Below are 19,517 nucleotides of genomic sequence, written 5' to 3'. Positions count from 1 at the left end.
ATTAGTACCTAATATCAACAATGTTAAGAAAGATTTTCTTGATCACTATAAATGAAATTCTTAACATTTCCTCTAATAACTTCGATTTTTGATTTTTAACACACACACCAACAGCTTGTTTAAGATTTATACGTGGCTAAAAGTGTTTGTACGTAGATAATAACGTGTAATATTCCCCAAAAGTGTAATAACGTATAGACAACAAATATTTCACAAACACGAAGCATTTAGAAAATAAAAAGATAAATATGGCCCCTTGTTACCTAAAATATGTTTGCTATTATTTCAAGTCATTGGGTTGTTTACAGACACACTCTTAACACCACTGACATTGACATTAAAGTTAAAAACTGTAATCGCAACACATTAAGAACGTAAACAAGTAAAGACTACCCCTAACTCATTTTATTTTTAATAATAATTTTCCAACGGCAAATTAATTGTTTACATGGTAAATTCGGGATAAATTTTCGCTATCAGAAGGATGTTAGAAATAGAAAATGCTTTCACTTGGGAAATTGTTACCATTCTGGCTACAATTTGCGTGTGGAACTTTACCTGCACTCTGTTGAAGTAAATTTAAAAAAAGTTTATATATTGAAAAATAATTACCTTAGTAACCTAATGGCATCATTAATATTAAAATTAAGAATTCCACTTAAAATGCTGAATGTTCAGATAAAAATAAATTTATTGCGAGTGTAACATACTGTTGTTTTAGCAGTGGTATTGTCCAACCTATCTACCGTTTTAATTGTTTTTTAAAAAATGATTTTTTTTATTATGTCATACTCAAATTTCTTGTTCGCCTTAACCCAGCTTTATCCAAAAACGTATTTTAGATCAGGCCTGAATTCTTTTCATTTTATAGCATGCTTATGTGTACAGAACAATTTAACTGCGCTGTTAGCAGTATGAGCCAAATTGCATAATGCAGCATATCTTAAAGTATGCCTAAAATACTTAACATATTACTGCTACATGTCTAGTTTCCTTAAAAGACTAGTTTTTATCCGCAAAAATTATTTCCCCTACATACAAACAATAACTTTTTCCCTAGGTTTAAGTCTAGTTAAAACTTTTTATGCACTGATTCACTAACCCTATAGTTAGTGTACTTTGTGTTAATGCAAACCTATCATTTTTATAGACTACCTTGTATTCAGGTTTCGCCTTTATATTCCAACTATGTTTTCATGAAAAAATTGTAGACGGCATATTTTATAGAACTTTGCATATCCAGGCAGCAAAAACACAAAACGGCATTGGTTTTATCAAAATGCATTTACAGGTCGTCATATTCGCATCTACCCAGTTGAACAAAGCAAAGTTGTGTGTATAAAAGTTGAATTATATGGATGTTCAGAGAGTAAGCAGTTTACTTTATTATAACTTTATAAATTGGACTTCAATACAGCATTCCTATACATATAATGTTTTATCCGAATAAATACATGACAAGGAAGGTGTTTGTCCTAGACTGAATTTTTAAAATTATTTTATATCTATGGAGTGTATATGTAGATCATGGCTAAAAGTTCCTTCAATAATTTAGCAAAATACTAACAGATTTTTTGTACTATATTTTATTAGCTGATAAGTAAAATTGCCTTGTTTATTTATTTTTGTTTTGAACACTTGCTATCTTTTTTAGCATGTTCCTCTTCTATGAAATCAGACTTTAATCCAAAAATGAATGATACCACCACAGTGTTGTCACCAAACTTATACTCTTCTAATTCTTGGTGTTCATCAGCTGGAGAGTTCTTAAGATATGATTTTGGCATGGAGGTTACATTGACTGGTATATTTGTTCAAGCCAATGCAACAAAAGCTGTGCATAATTTTCAAGTGCGATTTGGTAATAATTTAAAGTCTTTAAGAATTGTCACAAGGGGAGCATCTAACAAGGTATTAAATTCTTTGTAACGTTAACAGCTGTAACCTACTTCTATCACTGACTGTTCCGTCCTATACACACACTACAAAAATGTAAACACCGCAAAAATGCAACTGTTATCTTTAGCATTAAAAATTAATCCAGCTTAATTGGCTAGGAGAAACCTAAGATAAATGCATTGAATAGCTTATAATGGTGAAACAGGTGAAAACAAAGGGCTAAAACACAAAGGATTATTAAAAATAAACTTTTTTGTACCTCACAACATATCAGCAAAGTAAGTGGTCAATCAAGGCAGATGAATATAATTTGCTTTAGTTGTTATCAGTTATCACCTTGTAGTTCTAAATTGTCACAAGAAAGATTAAATTAATATTATATGGGCTCCTTGAAATGCCTTGTGTTTTAACAATTTGTTTTATTTTAAACATATATATTCAACTTAAAACATTCAAATGACATTTTTTTCATGATTCAACCTTTGCAGGAATTTTACTTAACTCTATTGTTGTATTGTCTATTGTAGAAGGCACCGTGTGATAGCTAGTACAAAAGATTGCTATTAACATGTTTGGCATGCTATGTGGAAAATTGGGAGCATAAGAAATATTTATACAGCTAGCTTTAAAATGCGTAGATACTATGTTAATAATCATTAACACTATTTTAAGGAAACATGTATTAGTTTAGTTGTTGATCATGTTTGTTTGATTAGTTCAATTTTCAAAATGTTTTTTTTTATTTATGTTAGGTGACTTAAGGCATAATAAAAGCATTGATAAGACAGAAAAAAATCTATAAAACAAGATACTAATAATACATCTTTGAGCTGCAAGCTATATTCATATTGTTTACAATCTTTTACTTTATTGATCTGATGCAAAGAACATACAACCTCCTAAAAACATTTTAATTCTAAAATTGTTAAAGTTTAGTTTAGCAACATATATGGCCTAAAAAAATTAAATTTTTTATAATTTCTTATTAAATAATATTTGTTGCTTAGGTATGATAAACAGAATATAATTTGAAGGAAAATTATAGTTAGAGTATACTTATTATATAAAAAGTCTTGATGGTGTGCAACATGCATATTTAGAGCTATTTCCTTTTTTGAGCATCCGTCAAAGTAAACACTCATAATATATTTTAAGAACAATATGTTGTTTCTAAGACGATTTGTAAAGTACGCTGGAGGAGATGAACCTGTTTTAAGTTTTTTAGGACACAAGGGCGTCATGTTTCTTAAGAATTTAAAAGTTTCTATAATCGATATAACAATTTCAAGGATAACACTTTTTAAGTCATAAATCATCGCGATCTAAGTGACAACTTCACTATTTTGTGTTGAGTAACATATTGTTTTTAGATGTTTATTGCGAACAGAGCAAATAATTCCATAATAACACATTGGTTTGACATTCCATTAATATGCAGCATTATTGATATCATCCCTCAATCTAGTGGAGGATGTATAAAGATTGGTTTTACTGGTTGTTTAACAAGTTAGTTGTTTCTGATTAAATATTTTAAATACACACACTTGGAAAATGTATGGATTGTGGATATGTAAAGTTTTACATAGTTTTGTTAATATATAAAGTCTTCTCATCAACTATCCAGTTATTACAAAAAGTACTGATGATCAATTTGAACAGAACTTTAGTTCCTATTGTGTTTAGGTTGCATGAATAAACTTGGACTTGAAAGGAGAAAACCAGGAATAACTTTATCTGCTTCTGGTTCGTTTTCAAATAATAATTTGCCAGATAAAGCTCGATTGAATAGTCTTAGAAATGCATGGGCAAGAAAAGTTGGTATGTTAAAAAAGCTAATTACTTCTGGTACTTTCAAAGTCACTTCAAATTTGTTAGCTTTTCTGTGATTTTTTTAACATACTTCCTTTTTATATTTCATTGTTGATTTTATATTTCCATGGTGAGTTTCAGATCTTGGTGAACAACAGTTTTGCGTTTCAAATATATTTCAACAGACAAAATGTTATTGCATTACTTCTTACTTATTGTTAATAACTAACATACCTAAACACGTTTTGTTTATTTTAAATTTTAGTTTTTAACTTTTCATGAAGTAGGATATTTTTTATATTTTTTTATATGTTTAGGTGATCAAACCATTTGGCTTCAGGTGTGCTTTAATGAAACAAAATACATTTTTGGAGTTGCTCTGCAAGGTCTTGGTTATGCATGGAATGACAGAATTGAAACCTACAAAATAAAATATGGTTATAAACATGATTCCGTCATTTATGATTACAAAATAAATAGTATCAAACATGTTAGTAAAGTATTTTATTTTTATAAGATATTTTAAGAATTGTTTTTTGCATAAGTGTAAATTTGCTTTAAAGTGTATACTTCATGTAGTTCTGATTATTCTTCAGGTATTCAGAGGGAGCAAAAACAGATACAAAACACAACTAGCTACTCTTCCAACTATGTTAAAAGCGAAGTGCGTTAGATTGCATGAAATGGATTGTAATAATAAAGTAAATCGTGATCAAGGATGTGGTGGAAGATTGGAGATTATGGGATGTGATGGAGGTTTGTGCAAGACTAAATTTCATTAGTTTTTTTAATGTTTTAACTTTAATTCCTTAACATTTATTCACATCTTCATTTAATAGGTTAGATTTTTTCTGGTATACTTGTTACATGAAATTAAAACAAAATGTGTTTTACTTAACTGAAAGCTTGAAGCCATAATGTACATAAGATTGCTATTAACATGTTTTTGCATGACATACAAGAAATTGCGAGCATGAAAAATATTCATACAGCTATCTTTTATTAACGACATTTTGAGGAGACATCTTTTAGTTTCCTGTATAATTAGTCAGTCTACATTGCCAAAAAAGTACCAAAATCTTGTAAGTTGTTGATCATGTTTCTGAGATTAAGTCTTTTTTTAAAGTGATTTTTCATTTATGTTGACTGACTTAGCGTCATAAGGTATAATAACAGTTTACAATCTTCTACTTCATTAATCTAATGCAAAGAACATAAATCTCTTTAAATTTTTTTAATTCTAAAATTGTTAAACTTATTTTTACAATCGATAATAATGGGTTAGATTTTTCTGTTGCATGAAATTAAAACGAAATGGAAATATTAAAAAAATGTGTTGGCAAATTTGATATATGTAAAATAAGTGTAAAAATATGAGAAAATGCAGGTAATACTGATTAGAATCTTCAAATTCATATGCACAACCTAAGAAAACACTGAAGAAAATAAAGGATAATCAGACTGCTGCTATTTGTAAAACAAATTTTGTAAATGTGTTTCTGTAAGCGTTAGTTTAAATCAGTGGTTGAACAACCAGACTCTTGGTCTATGGTCTTTTATTTTCTCAGTCAATAATATGATCATTCTTCCAGCAATGGTCCACAATGTCATTTTTGTCTGTATTTGCGTTGTGTACGGCTTTTTTGTGCTCTTAAGCATGTTGCTTGAGCATTCGTTTCGTTTCGCCGTCATAAAAAGCGTCACAATCCTTACACTGGATTTCGTAGACAATATTACATTGGCTCTCTAGACAAATTTTGTCTTTCGGACAAATAGCCAAAGATGATTACGATCATTATCCGTCGATGACAGCTGTAGCTGTTAAAACAAAGCCTAGAATAACTGAACAGGTAAGTGGTAGTATTAATCTCATCGATGTTTCTGTAAAAAGAAATCCAAAGGGGAAAACTTCTTTTCACTAAATCTTACCATCTGTTTTCCTGCCATGCAAGTACACGAGTCAAAAGATAACGATAACGCCGGATGGAGAGACACAAGGATGAAATAATGCGCGGACCTTAAAGTAGAGCAGGAGCAACGTTTCCAAAATAAAAGCTCAGTTATTAACTCCGTTTTTTAATCCTTCTAGAGAAAAGGAAAAAAATTAACACCATGTATAATAGATTCAGGCTTGCTGGTCCCTTCGTTTTACCTGCAGGGGTGTCAGTTTTGCCAAAAGGTTATCCAAAGGCCAAATTTTTGGATAATCTTCAACCTCATTGTAACAAGCTTTGAAACATGTGAAACAAGTGATACACAAACTTTGACATGTAGCAGGGATAACATTTAATAATTTTTTCACAAATATGAAATCTTTTGTGTGTTTTATTAACACAATAACTGAATGGTTTAGACAATTCTGTAAACACCAACGCACTACAGAGTTTTGGTGACTAGAATTTTTTTTAAAGAATTATTAAACTAAAAAAGTTAGCATTGCAAACTATTATGTAAGAGTTATTTAAATGCTGGCTAAATTTTTGACTAAATCTTAGGAAGTTGAGGTAAAATACTAACTAACTATATATAAACTAACTCTATTAACTATATTAATATGGAAAACATAGCTTTAAAGAGGTCCTCAGTAACTTGGCACACAAAACGCATTCTTTTTAAGAGGTATACAATAACTTGCCGCAACACAGCTCACATACCTTTCAAGAGGTAACAGTAACCTGCTGTCAACATTGTATCAGTAATTGACACCTAAAATATTCACAACACTTGTGGAAAAACGATATTTCTTTGTGAATCTTTATTCCCTACATAAACTTGTTGATAAGTACTGACAACTTTTACCTTTACTGCAGCAAATGACCGTGCTTGGGAAAAAGCAACATACAATTCGCCATTGGTAAAGCAAGGTCTGCGCAAGTATATACCAACCCTCTCAAAAGTTTGACCCTAACTTTTTTTTATGGTCAATGCATAAGACAATGTTAAAGGAAACTGTGTTCGCTTAATTTGAAAGGGTAGATTCGTATCATTTGGGCAGAGTGAAACTCTTTAATTAAATTAGAACACAATCACCTCTACAAATAACAGTAACAATTACACAGTTAATAACATTGGCATGGTGGTTACGAACGATTAGTCTTGTACCATTGCAAAGGCCATCCTTGAGACACAGATTTCTCAAAAGCATTACAACACATCTGATTGTCATGTTGAAGTGGTGTGGTGGCATACGTGAACTCAATAGGGTATATATTAATTTCCTCTTAGTTGTCTGACACAACAGAATCAACACTGTGGTACGTATTTGTATCGCCAGGAATTTGATTCAAAATGTGTTTATTAATCTCCAACGCTTTTTCATTAGTTGGAGTTAAGACATCTGCCAAGATTTAAAAGAAATTCTGAAAACACTTGTTCTCCTTATCTAGCTCTTAGTGAGTATGTAGGTGAAAAATGCTAGTCAAGAGCAATAGAGTGGAACTCTTCAAGCAGACTTTTAAAAATTGTGCTCGTCCAGTTCTCTCTACAACTGAAAATACTTGAAGAAAATTCCTCTCAAAGCAATAACTTTACCAGCGCAAGGTGTGTTGCTATTACATATAACCCTAAACATGTCATCAATCGCCTTAAGAGAATATTTAGTTATCATACTGTAACTATTGACTTTAACAGTACTTGTAGAGCCGTCTAAAACAGAGACTGGTAACTTGAAAAGTGAGTGACAGTCTTACCATTTTGCAATAATGTAGCAGCAATACCTGTCCATGCACAAGTAGCAACACACAAATTTCTTGTAATAACTTCCATAATAATATAATTATTGTGATTATTATCAAAACATTTAGAATGGAATCTACTATAGTAAGTTGTTCTTCATTCAACAAAGGTCTGACTTTTAGAGCCTATTGTCTCATTTCTTCGAAATTTTGGTAATTCATCATTTTTATTGATACATACGCTTTCAAGTTGATATTTGCCATATAGTTATCAATGTAGACGGGTATTTGATGAATCATCGCCCTAATAATGGAAAAATGAATATTGGATGCTGGTAATAGTCGGGTAGTGCCTTTATTACCTTTTTCTATGTAAGAAATTTATGGCTAGCCGGAAGCGTCAAAGCGCGGATTTAAGCTACAAGTAACTGTGTGACCCAATGTTTTATACTCTGTGGAGCACTACATAAGAGCCGTACAATGTGCCACACAATCAGGTGGAGCACTTTAGTACAGATATGTCGTAAATCAATTGAAGCGCCCACACCATTATAGTGTTGCAACATATTTTTTTGAAAAATAACTTTACCGCAATGATAGCTAAAATAAAAATAGAGTTTACAAACCTTTTTTACTCAAGTCGAAATATTTTTAAAATGTCTCAGGTGAAATATATATTTTTTAAAAAAAATGTTGCTGAAACTTTATCAAAAACAAAAACATTTGCAACCCATTGTTGCCCCATCATAGCAAAAACATTCATGCAACTTTGCGTTTTTCACTTTTTAGTTAAAAGCAGCTAACTCTGTAGCTAGATAGCCACAACACCATACACAAATGAATAATAGGATGCCGAACTGAATATAAACTTTAAAAGAATAGGACTAAGTACAACTCAGTATAGCTAGCCACAAGCTAGTTCAAAATCTATGTTCTTCGTCAAAATTTTAAAATTAGTGATTTAGATTTATACGTGGGTAAAATAAACCATAAAAATATATGTGCCTTAACATGTGAAAACAAATACTATAAAATTAAGAAAAGCTTATGGAAGACAAAATGGTCAAACAGATTTGAAAACGTGACACTAAATGGCCTCTGTAAGATGTTTATGTTGTTTATCCGGTTCTGGCGCAATTCCGGAATTAAGCTGCATAGGACCATAACCGGGTTGCGAGATAATTTTCCAGAAAAATCTTTGTTTGTAGCCAAAATCTTTAGATGGGTTTGTTTAAGATATGGGGCGATATATTAACCTTTACATGTTACATATTACAAAAAAAGTTGACAATGCCGATGCATCTATGGCTCACTTCTCTTTCAATTTTTGTATTCTCACACTTCTCTTCTGTATATTGACACTTCTCTGCAAGTGGCCCAAAACACGTGCTCAATTTACCAACAACTTTATGTCGTGGCAGTTCACAAGGCATTTGCATGAATAAAGTAATATCCCGACTCAATTTGGCTTAGTAGGAGAGGACTAAACACAATAAATGGCAAAAAAGGCCGTCCAGAGTCCTCAAATTTATGGTAGATTCCACAAAGCAAACTGCATGATTATTTTTTAAGAAAGTGCTTTGTAAAAATATCAGACTAGTATGTCATTTTTACAAAAACGTGAGTAATCAAAATCTAACTCTAATATTGTGAACCAGAATTGGATCTGAGAATTTATTGAGATTTTTGAAAGAGAAGTGTTTTACACTTTGGAAAAGGATTGTTTTGAAAATGAGATTTCGGGAAGAAGATTCGAGAAAAGAGATTTTATTAAGAAGAGATTAGAGACCTGTTTGTGGTTTAGCTTTCATTCTTATTAACTGCTAACCATGCGAACCTAAAATCTGTAAAAGCTAATAAGGTATGGGATTTAAATCGAAGTCTTGATTGGCATAATAAACTTTTTTTTTGTCATTTATTTCTATGATTGAGGCTATGAAAAACAAAACAGAAAAAGAATACATTTTCTTTAATGTGAACGAGAATACATCAAAAGGGGAGAGAGTAATATTTTTATAGTTTAATGTGAAGTTGATCCGTAAATAAATAATTTTAACACAGATAATTAAATATCAACCCCTTTATAAATGTTATCATAAAACTAATTTCAAATAGGCTAAATTGGGGTCTAACTCAATGTGTTTTTATTGTTCATATTCATCACTCCTTATGTCTTCTCAATAGTCTGAATTTCTTTTGTATAAATATAGTAATCTTAACCTTCAACAAATTGTTTGAGGGTTAAGAACTTCTCACAAAGTGTATAATACAACCTAGTATTACGACAATCCTCCTGTTTTAGATAAACTTCCTAATGTTGTGATAAGGAGAGTAAACAACAGCTTACAATGTGCAGCATTTGGTACACATCCAAATATACAATGGAGTGTGAATAACAAAATCATCACAAATGATGGAAATTATATGATAACCGAGATGTCGAACAAAAATGCAACTACAATATATAAATCGTTTCTAATTTTTAAAAATAATATTGATCAGTTTTTGCTGAGATTTGGCAGATGTAATAAACAAGCAAACGGGAATTTCAAGTGTACTAAAGAATTTGTGTGTGCATATCATTACATCTTTCAAAACTCCTCTGTTCCTGTCAAGACATCTTTTAATCTCACTTGGTCATATCAAGGTATAACCCATATATTCTAGTAGCATGTTACCTCTGAATTGGTTTATTATAAATTAATAAAAATAAAATTTTTATAGTTGTTGTAATTGTTTTCTTAACGTATTAACTTAAAAAAGTGCAGCAAAAGAAGTATAATATTTGTTTATTTTAGATTTAGCCGTAAAAAAATTTTCAGTTATTTCACAGAATGCAACTTCAATTTCTTTTTCATGGATACCACTTAAGAATATGCACATAACAAAGTATGAAATTCAATGTTGTCGACAGAATTGTAGAGAAATCGTTTTTACGGACAACATACCAAACACAGCTACGTCTGCTACAGTTTACGAGCTTGCACCCTTTACTACATACAAGTGCAAGGTAAAACTTATTATGGTTACTTAATTTCTGAACAACAAAAAACTAAAAGCACCATGAGTTTTCTCATTGTCTATTACAGATCCTTATTTTACAGATTTTTCTGCTTTTTTTGCCCCTCTTTTTATTTTTTTGTAAATCTGAACGTTGGTAGTTCGTACAAATCTTAAATATATTTCTTTTAAGGTTGTTGAAAAAGCTACCCATAAAATATATATGAAGGATCCAGTGGTATTTTCATTTTCTGGCTTATAGTTACTTGTAATTTATCAATGTGTAGGGTGAAAGCTTATATATATATACCTAGAATTGTAAGATAGTCTTGTGTGTTTTTTTATATAAAAACGAGCGCGAATTTTGAACATTATATTCAAAGCAATGCAAAACCGATTTCTATATAACTGACATGGATTTCAGAATAAGATGCAGAGCAAAGGTGCTCATGGTAAATAAATAGTCCCAAATCATAGGGCTGCAATTGGAAGAGAAACTTTTATAGAGTTGAGAATTTCTTAAGTGTAATTTTGGGTGTTTAAACCGATTCGTTTTCCCTTTTTTTCATTAAATAGAAAGATAATTACAAATAACATAAACTTGCCTTTTATTGTAAAGTAAATGATAAAGTTAAAAATATAGTAGTGAATGTAAACCTAGTGTTGCAAAAAATTATAAATGTATAAATGATGCCGGCTGAAAGATTTTATAAATTATTCCAAAACCCTTTTAATTTTTTTACAACACGGGAAGGTGAGGATAGGTTAGATAAACTGACAGGGTAGGATGGTATATTAGTTTTTGTAATGGGTTATTTTTACCCTTTTTATATAAATAAAATTATATAATGTCTTATTTTGTGCTTTCATATAGATGCGGTTTCTTTTATTATCACCCAGTACCAGTAGCAATTGGAGTACTGAAATTTCAGTTAAGACTTCTCCGGCAGGTTTGAACATTAACCTTTATTTAAGTTTTGTTTTATTCAGAAAACCTATTGCCGTAGTTAAAAGAAACTACCGGAAATTAATAAATTCACGGAAGCCGTAATTTGTACAGTGTTTTATTTTGTAAATTAAAATTTAGCGTTTGTAGTATGTGACTTTTTGTTTTGTGTTAGTGTTTAGACAGTGGCGGTTAATGACATTTTGACATTTTTTTCTGTCTTAATTTAATCCTTTATTTGATAACGGTGTTTGCCAAAACAAAGTTTTAGTAAACACAGCAATATATGCAAAATACAACTTTAAAACTTAACTAAAAGGTAGCACTTTTATAATAAAATTTAAAAAGGACACAACAAAAATGTATAGCTCCCTTTAGGACCTTGTATGCAACCCCTGGGATTTGAGAATGGGATTATCAATGATATTCAATTCACATCATCCAAACCCGATGGTGGTTTAAAGGCATCAAATGCTCGTCTTAACAGTGATAAATTTTGGTGTGCAAGTTCAGGCATAATTTGGTTAAAGATTGATCTTGGTCGACTTATGACAGTGACTGGGATGGCATTACAAGGATACTCATTTGCCATTCATCAAGTCTGGTTCAAATACAGTGTATCTAGTATGAACAACACTGAAATAGTAAAAATGGATGATACCTCGAGTGGCACTCGTAGGGTAAGGTTGACATCTACCGTAATAAAAATGTGAGATATGTGCCGTGTGAAATGTAAGTTGTGACCATTAAACCTTTTTTTAGTCGTATGATTATCCACGAAGCAAATACACAAGACGATACTGGTTTAAAAACAAAGAGATAACATTACGTTATATCGAATTCCATTTTGTTGGAGATAACCAAGCTTGTCTAAAGGTTGAATTGTATGGATGTGCTGAAAGTAAGTAGTAATGTTACTCAGTGCTTTGTTAGGTTTGTCTACTGTCCTAATTTTTGTTACTATTTATTTTCAGCTTGTTCATCTCCTGTCTTTCCTGTGCAATTGAACCTGCCACAATCTAAACCATTTTCACAAATCTGCAGCAAAAACTTATCATACATCCGTTATCATTTTGGGAAAAGGGTTACATTGACAGGACTTAGGTTAAATAACAACAATTTTAGTGATTTTCACATTAGATATGGGCAGTCACCTAAAAACATGACTGAAAGAGAGAAAATTAAGCTAACAAAGGTAATGTTTTGGATAATTTACATAAAGTGTTATTTTAACATAATATCAGTGATTGTGTATTAAGGCTATTATGCAAAATAGCATTTCGTAATTTTCATTAATTTTAAAGACTAAAAATTTTAGGTTTCACAGTTCTGATGTTAATCAAAGCATCACTCATTTATCTTTAACATGGACTAATAATCAAACAACTTTTTACATCCTTTCTTATTTTTTTTTATTAAATTGGTAAGAAGCTATTTTTGCAAAGCTTTCATGGTTTGCAGATTAGATAAAATAAACTATGATTGTTTTCGTAACTTTAATTGCAGCATAACCAAATGCGTTGTGGCCTTTAAATATTTAGTTTTTTTAAAAAAGTTTAAACACTATGTTTTTGTTTACTTTTGGTCGAATTTGAAAGAAATTATGTCGTCAAATTTTCCAAGAATATTGATGCGAAATTTTTTTCAACATGAAGAAAATGAAGACAATAAAAGATTAGGTTTTATGAATTAATCCATTAACTATAAGGGCAACTTTTGGCTAGTTTATGTAGTTTATGTTTATAAAAATAATATTTTTTTGCAAATTTCCTCCTTCTACAAGTTTCATCATAGTCGTAGATTTCAAAAAATTATATTGCCATCTTGTGATAGTTGGGTGATAAAGTTTATTATATGTACATCAAACTTTTCCATTAAATGTTCTGTTTCTTGAATTTTTATATTGATTTTTTCTCTAGTTGTCGCAGCCTAGAAGTGATGATTCAGCATTGATGTTTTGGTTTGACGAAGAAATTATTTGTAAAGTTATTGATATAGTAACATCGTCAACAAACGTGTGTGGAGAAATTCAGTTTGTTGGATGTGATAATGGTAATTATTTTTCCCGATATTGATGTGTGTTTGTCTAAATTATCTCACATTTTCGTCATATATAATTGTTTAGGTTGTATGCACAAACTTGGTATAGAAGGTAATTATGGTGTTACATTGAGCTCGTCGTCTGTATATGCTAATGGTAGTGTAGATGCAGCAAATGGGCCAAAAAATAGCGGTCTTAATAACATGATTGGAGATTGGACAAAATATGAAAATAAAGGTTAATATCTTTTTTTGTGAGTTTCAACTTTTTTAACTAGCTGTACTATTCGAAACAGGTAGAATTTATTTAGTCCATATTGGGTATAAGTCTTTTTTTTACTGTTTTTGATCAAAATAAACAATTTTAACAAACAAAACTTTTAAGGTGTAACTTTAAAAAACATAACACGCGGGGCAGTTAATGAGTTTTGTATCAAAGGATGTTAAATATTCAAACTATTTACAACGCACAAATTATAGTATAGAACTTAAATGAAAAAACAAACAGTAATGACAAGACATCAATATAATGATAGCTTTTGAAAATGGGCGGTATATACCACCTGCTAAAAAGTGTTTGTGTTTCCATTCCAAAATGATAAAAATCAGCGACGGATTGTCCCATGTCATTAGGTTAACCATTCTAACATTATTAACGAAAGCATGCCATGCATGGTATATGAAAATTGTCGTTGAAATACCTAAGTTATTGTTCCCAAGGTAGTTTTTTAAGAAAATAAGACTAATAAGACTTCTGTTTTTGCAGATCATCAACCTTGGATTCAAGTATGCTTTGATTCACATAAACTTATTAATGCTGTTGCAATACAAGGACAAGGATATTACAATGATGGAAGAGTTTTATCATATTATATATCATATGGATATCAAGGAAACAGAACTTTATATAATTATACTTTGAGCAATATTGTTACGGTATGTGTTTTTCCTTGATCTATACCTACTTTGTATTTAAAATTTAAAACTTATTATTTTACATATGTAGTATTGAATAAATTGAATCGATGAATTTGTCTATGGTGTATTTATGATAAGATTATTAAAATTCTCTGTCTTAATTTTAGATGTCTAGTGGAGCAACAAGTAGATATGGTACAGTAGTAAGAAAATTTCCCGTTCCAATATCTGCTAAATGTGTTCGTTTGCATCCAACATCTTGGAACAAACATGGTTGCAGCATGCGTTGGGAATTGCTTGGCTGTCATAAAGGTTATCATTGCTTTGATACTAACTAGATAGCGTAACTTAGCACATTTTTGCACAAAGGCCTGGTCGAATAATTGGTTGTGCGGAAAAGCCAATTTTTTGCGTTTTGCCCTGCACGGAAATTTGAAATGGAATATTTTTTTAAATTGGACTCAATAATTTTATTACTCAAGAACTGGAAAAATTGGAAAAAACGAATAATGATACTTTAAGTTTTGTTTTGTTTTTTCTTTACAAAATTATTCATATAGTTTAATATCACCAACAATCACAATATTAGCAGCGTTAATTGCGTAATAAACATTAATGCGGCTTCAAATGCTAATTAGCCATGCGAACGTTCCGTTTACATAAAAACACAAATAGAACTTTATAAACTTTTAATTTTGACAGTTGTGCAAGACATCGAAGTACTGATAAAGCATTTTTGTATATAAGAAATTAAATACCTGTGTCAGGTACACGTGCAACTTATATCTGAAAATTTCAAGCCTAGAAAATTTTATGAATTAATGTACCGGTTTAGTGTTTGGGTATTTTGTTGTATTTCCCACACAATAGTTAAAAATTGTTAAATATTAAAATAAAAATGAAAGGGAAGTTGCCTAAAATTGGGAAAATTGATACAGCATTAAATTGTCGTATTGTGTTTATCAGATTTATTTTGTAACATATATGTTTGTATTTTAGCTACTCATCCTAAAGTAGAAGTTCTTAAATCAGTTGCAATTGTAAAAAACACCAGTAAATCAATCAAGTGTTTTGTTGAAGCTCAACCTGGGTTTCAACAGGAGTGGAATTTTCCTACAGAAGATTTATCTGCTTATCATAACATGAATATAAATGGGTCTTCCAATAACGTCAATGGTACTTACATCTCCAACTTACAAATTCATCGAAACATGACTGATTGGATTATTGAAAACAATATTTCATGTGACTTTAGTAATATCAGTAACACAACATGTTATATAAATTATACTTGTGCTGCATACTATCCTGGTGATTCAACAAACAAGGGACAACAAATTGTGACAGCAAGTTATATTGGTTTTAATGGTATGCTTTTCTAAATTTAATTTTCCTTTTTTCTTATGTAAGCTAAAACTAAGTAATTTTTGCCCGGTGGAACTCAACATAAAGCCTTTTTAAAATTTCATTCAGATAAAATATGAAATCTACACTTTATAATTTTTGACGAAAGAAAAATTAGTGGCCTATGTTTAGATGGGCACAATAATAGTTAATTCACAACATTTGGTTGCTAGAAATATACTAGTATAGTTTGTAAAATCGTGATAGAATGTTTTCCGTTTTTGGAGTATTAGTTACAACAGAGAGAAGAGCCTGGTGTGACTTTATATTCTTTGTAGCGACATTTTTACATACAAAGATAATATTGCTACACATCTGTCAACAAGTCAAAATGTTTCATACCTTTGTTTCAGCAACTGTTAGTCCACCAAATGTAAATATCACATCGACGAATACCACAGCTACAATCTCTGTATATTTTGGACAATTAACTGGCGACTTTCCCACAACTGGGATTAAATTATTGTTTAAGGGAAACACATCCATTATTGGTAGGGCATCGAATCAAATTATTGACAAACTAACGCCCTATACGGATTACGTTGTAACTGTTTCTAGCTACAATCGGCTGACTGAATCTACTAGGAAAAATGTATCTTTTAAAACTGCTGAAGGAGGTAAAACATGTTGTTTATTTACATAATTTAGAAAGCATTTTGCTTGCCATATAGTTAGGAAGGATTACGATAATTCTGACTGTTTACATTTATATATTCCAGTTCCATCAATACCTCGAAATGTTACATTAATGCCGAAGTCCAAAGAAGAAATTTTGGTTTCTTGGCTTCAACCTGAACCTGTTGGTGGAGTTATCAGTAAATATGAGATAAAATATAAAGAAAAATACAATTTACAAGCTGTTTTAAATGTTACAAGCATTTCAGAGAATATGTCTTTCACCATTAAAAACTTAAGTAATTTCCAAGAATATGAAGTTCAGGTAATTAGTTTCGTACGTGCCCGTTGTAGCATATACTTCCGTTAATTTATCAAAATTGAGTGGAAGATTTTCAGGTTTGCCTTTTTTTACAGTTTCAATTGTTTTAAAAATTTTTTGGTACAGGTTCGAGCTTACACAAAAGAAAACTTTTTTATTGGACCATGGAGTGATGTTGTAGAAACAAAAACACTGGAAGGAGGTGATTATGTATAGTTCTTTTGTTTATTTATCTATTTTCTTATTTTTGTGTTTTTAATTTTTGTTTTGATTTTACATGGTGTTTCCTGAGAGTTTTGGTATTCTATAGTCATAAACTTTTTTTAATTTAGCGTTTTTATTACTTATGTTATTGTAATTTATATTCCATATTATTGTTAAGTCTTGACCCTGGCTTCAAACTCTGTTTACTTCTAAAACCAAAAATCAAATATTGTATTTCTGTTTTATTACCTCTTGATTATTTAGAGCCCACTGAACCACGAAATATCAGTGTTCAAAAGAAATCACCCACTACAATTTATTTAAATTGGGAAGAACCTTATCAAATAAATGGAATTATAAAAGTTTATAATGTAAGAAATACTTACTTTTTATGTTTTGTACTGGAACCACTTTCATTCTGTTTAATGTTTCATTTTAAAATTTAGATTACACTCATTGGTCAAAAGACTTACTACAAAAAATTTGCTCATGATGTCTCAGGCCACACCAATGCTACGTTTTTAACAGTGAAAGATTTATATCCAGGAACAAATTATACAATTCGTATACATGCCACCACTGGTGGTGGAGCAGGCCCATTGTCGAAAAAACAAAAGTTTGAGACTGACTATGATAGTAAGTGACGTTTATTATGCATGGATTTTTTATTTCTCTAGTTGTTGTTTTATTTCAGTTATTTACAGTTAAGCTTTCAAATTAACACATTAATACATACTAGTTACTATATATGTATGTGGAATGATTAAGTCGGACAAAAGTCCTTAATACGTGTTTTTGACAAGTGGGTTAGATATTTTTTTAAATTTTATACATGGATAAAGTATTTACAAAACTGCAAGTTTAATGCAGTATGCGATTATCTTTCATGAATGAAATACTTTAAAACATGCGTACATTAATAAAATAAAGTTGTTAAAAGAAATATTAACAGAAAAGGTCCACATTGTCAACTCAAAAACAAGTTAATAAACTTGTTTCTAAGTGCCATCATGTTAATGAATATATTATCAAAAATTATAAGGCAGTACCGGCAGATCACTAATGAAATTAACTTATTTTACTTTTTGTTTAACGACTTTATTTTGTTAATGTATATATGTTCTTAAAGTATTTTATTCCAACTGATGGTAGCATAAGTATATTACATAAGTATATAACAACATAATAAGCATAAGTATAGTACATAAATATTTTACTATGTATCACAATTATAATGCAATTTTTACTTTTAACAGGACCATATTCTCCAAGCGTGTCTTTGTTCAAATATCCAATGATCAAGGAGGTTCTTTCTTTAAGTTCAGTGCAATCATATACAGGTCCTATCAGGTAAGACTCGTGTTACAGTAAGTGGACTTTGCTATGCGTGTATTTGCAATGTCTTTAGTTGGCTAAATAAATATAAATAGATTTGATTAGCAGCCGTCAAACTGTTGCACATACTTCCAGTAAAGAAACTCTTGCGGATGGAAATTTTTGCAAAGTAGTTATCTTAGCAAGTTTCACGAGCATTAATTAACTCTTACAAATTACCGCAATGAGTTCTTTTATTGTCAAAGCATAAAATTGAAACTAAAATAGACCATTCTTTTTGTAAAATATTTTAGCAAACTTCAACTGTCACGAATTTTAAGGAGATTAATGATACATGTATTTTTAGTGCATATGAATTTGCTGTTTCAAGATCAGAATGCATTTTAACTAAAGAGATTATAACATTGAATCCTGAAGAAGTTCCTCATAACTTTAATGTGACCATTTTTAAAGGAATAGAAAATCCTACTATCCATGATAAAACTGTACACATCCCTTTGATTGGAAATTTCATCCTTTGTTTCCGTGCTGTAGTTACATCAAAGGTAAGGTTTTCATTGTGTTGACATTGACAATGTTTTTGAAAATCGCTTAACAATTTTTGTTTGATGTAGACTTTTTTTCTGGTTGTGCAAAGAAGTACAAAAATGATGATATTTCATCCATATATTCTATATATATTCCTTAACATTCTTTCTTAATTTTGGTACAAAAATTTATATACAGCTCATCAAGTATTGCTCAAGAATTGTTTGCAGGTTACGTCACTTATTAAGATTACTAGTTGTTAAATCCCGTGAAACAGTCCACTGACAAAATATTTGAAAAAAATAGTGCCATTTATCAAAGAACGGTTTGTTGTTTATTAAAAAGGCTGTAAATATAGCGTCTTTAACGAAATATACAACAATGACAACATTAATTTATAACAAATCAATATCATCGTTTTAAATCTGCCATGGTAAAGTTAAATTGGCATAAAATACAATTCCCAGTGTATCAAATCACTTTATTTTCATTACATCAATTGTTCTAGCCTGATAAAAATATAAACAAAAGTTTTATAAAATGCAGAATATAGGGTGTTTTCTAAGGGCTATTGAATTTTTCAGTTCCCATTTAAGATACTAGGGTATGCAAACATAGGACTGATATTACGTCACATGCTAAGCACTAAAAGTAATATATTGTATCATCAGTGTTTGAAGCTACTCTACTGTACTAGTTAATAAACAATCTGCTACCAGATCTGTTGTGAACACTATTTTCTTTTATTATTATTTAGAATGGTACCAAGTTGTATGGCAACTTTTCAAGCAAAACTATAAGTAATTTAATTGGTACTTTGTAT

At 30.4% G+C, this 19,517-nt stretch overlaps 1 protein-coding gene across 4 annotated transcripts in view; it reads left to right on the top strand.

The window, feature by feature from the left end:
- The window catches only part of LOC130629668 (uncharacterized), a 53,618-nt gene that overhangs the window by 28,683 nt on the left and 5,418 nt on the right, over positions 1 to 19,517 (top strand). For all 4 annotated transcript variants that reach the window (XM_057442948.1, XM_057442949.1, XM_057442951.1 and 1 more), the window contains 25 exons: positions 1,228 to 1,369; positions 1,655 to 1,911; positions 3,270 to 3,405; positions 3,583 to 3,717; positions 4,026 to 4,198; positions 4,305 to 4,464; positions 9,685 to 10,029; positions 10,181 to 10,392; positions 11,257 to 11,332; positions 11,707 to 12,008; positions 12,091 to 12,229; positions 12,303 to 12,523; positions 13,248 to 13,380; positions 13,454 to 13,606; positions 14,135 to 14,304; positions 14,454 to 14,598; positions 15,286 to 15,654; positions 16,044 to 16,307; positions 16,410 to 16,630; positions 16,754 to 16,829; positions 17,096 to 17,202; positions 17,278 to 17,467; positions 18,088 to 18,181; positions 18,513 to 18,711; positions 19,452 to 19,494. In XM_057442948.1, the coding sequence (XP_057298931.1) occupies positions 1,228 to 1,369; positions 1,655 to 1,911; positions 3,270 to 3,405; positions 3,583 to 3,717; positions 4,026 to 4,198; positions 4,305 to 4,464; positions 9,685 to 10,029; positions 10,181 to 10,392; positions 11,257 to 11,332; positions 11,707 to 12,008; positions 12,091 to 12,229; positions 12,303 to 12,523; positions 13,248 to 13,380; positions 13,454 to 13,606; positions 14,135 to 14,304; positions 14,454 to 14,598; positions 15,286 to 15,654; positions 16,044 to 16,307; positions 16,410 to 16,630; positions 16,754 to 16,829; positions 17,096 to 17,202; positions 17,278 to 17,467; positions 18,088 to 18,181; positions 18,513 to 18,711; positions 19,452 to 19,494 (4,462 nt within the window). The remainder of the gene's footprint in view (positions 1 to 1,227; positions 1,370 to 1,654; positions 1,912 to 3,269; positions 3,406 to 3,582; positions 3,718 to 4,025; positions 4,199 to 4,304; positions 4,465 to 9,684; positions 10,030 to 10,180; positions 10,393 to 11,256; positions 11,333 to 11,706; positions 12,009 to 12,090; positions 12,230 to 12,302; positions 12,524 to 13,247; positions 13,381 to 13,453; positions 13,607 to 14,134; positions 14,305 to 14,453; positions 14,599 to 15,285; positions 15,655 to 16,043; positions 16,308 to 16,409; positions 16,631 to 16,753; positions 16,830 to 17,095; positions 17,203 to 17,277; positions 17,468 to 18,087; positions 18,182 to 18,512; positions 18,712 to 19,451; positions 19,495 to 19,517) is intronic.

Source organism: Hydractinia symbiolongicarpus, chromosome 2, assembly GCF_029227915.1.
Source record: "Hydractinia symbiolongicarpus strain clone_291-10 chromosome 2, HSymV2.1, whole genome shotgun sequence".
Classification (NCBI taxonomy): Eukaryota; Metazoa; Cnidaria; class Hydrozoa; order Anthoathecata; family Hydractiniidae; genus Hydractinia; species Hydractinia symbiolongicarpus.
This window is presented reverse-complemented; position numbering and strand designations above follow the sequence as displayed.